Source organism: Anolis carolinensis, chromosome 3 (genome assembly GCF_035594765.1).
Source record: "Anolis carolinensis isolate JA03-04 chromosome 3, rAnoCar3.1.pri, whole genome shotgun sequence".
Taxonomy (NCBI): domain Eukaryota; kingdom Metazoa; phylum Chordata; class Lepidosauria; order Squamata; family Dactyloidae; genus Anolis; species Anolis carolinensis.
Genome location: NC_085843.1, coordinates 100849426 through 100851745, shown reverse-complemented (window position 1 = coordinate 100851745; position 2320 = coordinate 100849426). Strand labels below are relative to the sequence as shown.

The window sequence follows — 2320 nt, the reverse complement described above, 5'->3', positions numbered from 1 at the left end:
GTCATTTTGCCAGATTGTCTTTTGATCTCCCAACCCCACTTCGGGGACTTCCAAGTTGCCCATTCTTGGTTTGCCCCTGGAGGAAGATCCTTGTGGGGGGGCATCCCTTTGGGATTTCCTGGTTTAACTGTCAAAGGGAAATTGTTGCTGTTGCTGGAGCAACATTAAGAGATGCCTGCCATAGATGTGGGCGAAACATCAGGAGAGAATACTTCTGGAGCATGGCCATACAGCCCGGAGAACATAAAACAACCCATTAAGAGGTGTGTTGGTTCTCATGAAACTTTTCCTTGATTTTAGTCAACTGGGAGGAGGCTGGTTGTCAAGGACAGAACACCACAAGGTTCAAGATAACAGAGTTTATTGGATTACAGAACTCAAAAATGCCCGTAAAATACAAGGGCCAGGCAGTATTAGCCTTTAGGAGCAAAAAGGGACAGGGAAAAACGTTCAAAAGATAAACCGGATTAAACCGGAGTTTAATCCGGGTAAAAACAAACTGCTTGCTTCAGCCTGGGGATAAACAAAACAACAGCCGAGGAACAAAAGATACAAAAGAATGCAACTAATTGGCAGCAGATTCCTCTCTGCTGCCAACACTGTGCTTAGAGTAACTTGCGTCGCTCCCACACACACAGCAGACAGGATTTCCAACACGAACAGATCAGCCAAGGATTGTAGCAGTAGAGTAGACCAGTTCCTTTCCGTAGATCAAAGCCAGAAGCAGACGTTTGTAGATTCCAAGTCCAAGAAGGGGGAAGACAAGCCGTGGTCAGTTCAGTCCGAGTTTTCAAAGCAGGAGATGGCGTCCGTCAAGAAGACGACGGAAGGTCAAGCTAATAAGAGTAAGCACAGGTTTGCACAAACAAATGCCCACACAATTCCTCCCGCCGTCTGACCCTGAATTCCAAAACAACTTACGTATCAGCACACGAAAACACACCAGTCTTCAGGAAAGCGTCCCACACAGATCCCAAGCGTTCGTCCAGATTACCTTGCCCAACGCAATTTGCAATTGCTCCCAAGCCCCATTTTATGCCAGTTACAAATCCTCATCACTGTCAGCTGTCCTCCTTAACCCGGGCGTTTCCTCATCACTTTCCTCATCAGAGCTGGAACACCTCTGACTACGCCCCACAGCATCTCCAGCTGTGGATCCCGTCCCATTCCTCCAGCTATACCATGGGTCTAATCCTGAAGGTCCCCATTCATCTTCTATCCCATCATGACCAGTGGCACCCAATTCCTCCCTCACCCGAGTCCAATCCATCTCATCCTCCTCTGAGCTAACCAGCCCCTCCTCCATTCTCTCCGTAAACCCCTCAAAAGACTCTTCGTCAGATGGTGCTGCAAAAATGTCTCGCAGTCTTTTTCTTTCTCGCTCCTCGAGAGTATCTGACTCTCGAGGAGTCTTACGCCCACGTCTGTCAGTAACAGAGCCATGAGGCTCAATCATAACACTATCCCCTCTCACAAAGGCCTCCTCCCCCGATGGCGGAGAAGTGGCAGTGATACCCTCCGCTATAGCACCACGACGACTGGAGGTATCGAGTTTCAACAGCGAACGATGAAAGACTGGATGGACCTTTAAACTAGACGGTAAACGCAAACGAAACGCAACGGAAGAAATCTTTTTAACGATAGGAAAGGGACCCAAATACCGAGGCGCAAACTTTCCCCCAGCCTGTTTAATATGTTTGGAAGATAACCACACCAAATCCCCTTCTTCCAACTCCTCCCCTGCCTGCCTGTGGCGGTCAGCCTGAGTCTTTTGCGTTGCCTTAGCTTCCAACAGTAAGCGACGGGCAACATCATGCAATGCAGCCATTTCCGAAGAGCGGTACACAGGGTCCGAAGAGACCACATTGGTCGACGGCGCCACACCTCCCCGTGGGTGAAAACCATAAGTTAGCTCAAATGGCGTATGCTGACTAGACGCATTGTTGTAAGCGAACTCCGCCACCGGTAACCACTTCACCCAAGCCGTGGGTTGATCTAAACAAAAACAACGCAAATACTGCTCTAAGAGCCCATTAACCCGTTCCGACTGTCCATCCGTTTGCGGATGAAAGGCTGAAGAAACGTTTAACTTAGTCCCTAAGCACTCATGGAAGTGTTTCCAAAAGCGTGACACAAATTGCGGAGCCCTATCTGAAATAATCACCTCGGGTGCTCCGTGCAAACGATAGATGTGCTTGGTAAATAGTAAGGCCAACGTAGGGGCCGCCGGAATGGTTGAACAAGGAATAAAATGAGCCAGTTTGCTAAATAAATCCACCACCACCCAAATACAAGTATAACCCCCAGACTTAGGCAAATC

At 48.7% G+C, this 2320-nt stretch overlaps 1 protein-coding gene across 1 annotated transcript; it reads right to left on the bottom strand.

Moving 5' to 3' along the window:
- Positions 1–340: 340 nt before the first annotated feature.
- Positions 341–1934, bottom strand: LOC134297517 (uncharacterized). Its single transcript, XM_062975267.1, has 2 exons — positions 922–1934; positions 341–836 (listed from the first exon to the last, which is right to left on the bottom strand). Exon 1 carries the CDS (start codon positions 1826–1828, stop codon positions 1043–1045), a length of 786 nt encoding a protein of 261 aa, XP_062831337.1. The 5' UTR covers positions 1829–1934; the 3' UTR covers positions 341–836; positions 922–1042.
- Positions 1935–2320: the final 386 nt, after the last annotated feature.

What these genes read in the sequence shown, in the direction of transcription:
- LOC134297517 (XM_062975267.1), bottom strand. Translation starts at nt 1,828, where the DNA reads ATGGCTGCATTGCATGATGTTGCCCGTCGCTTACTGTTGGAAGCTAAG.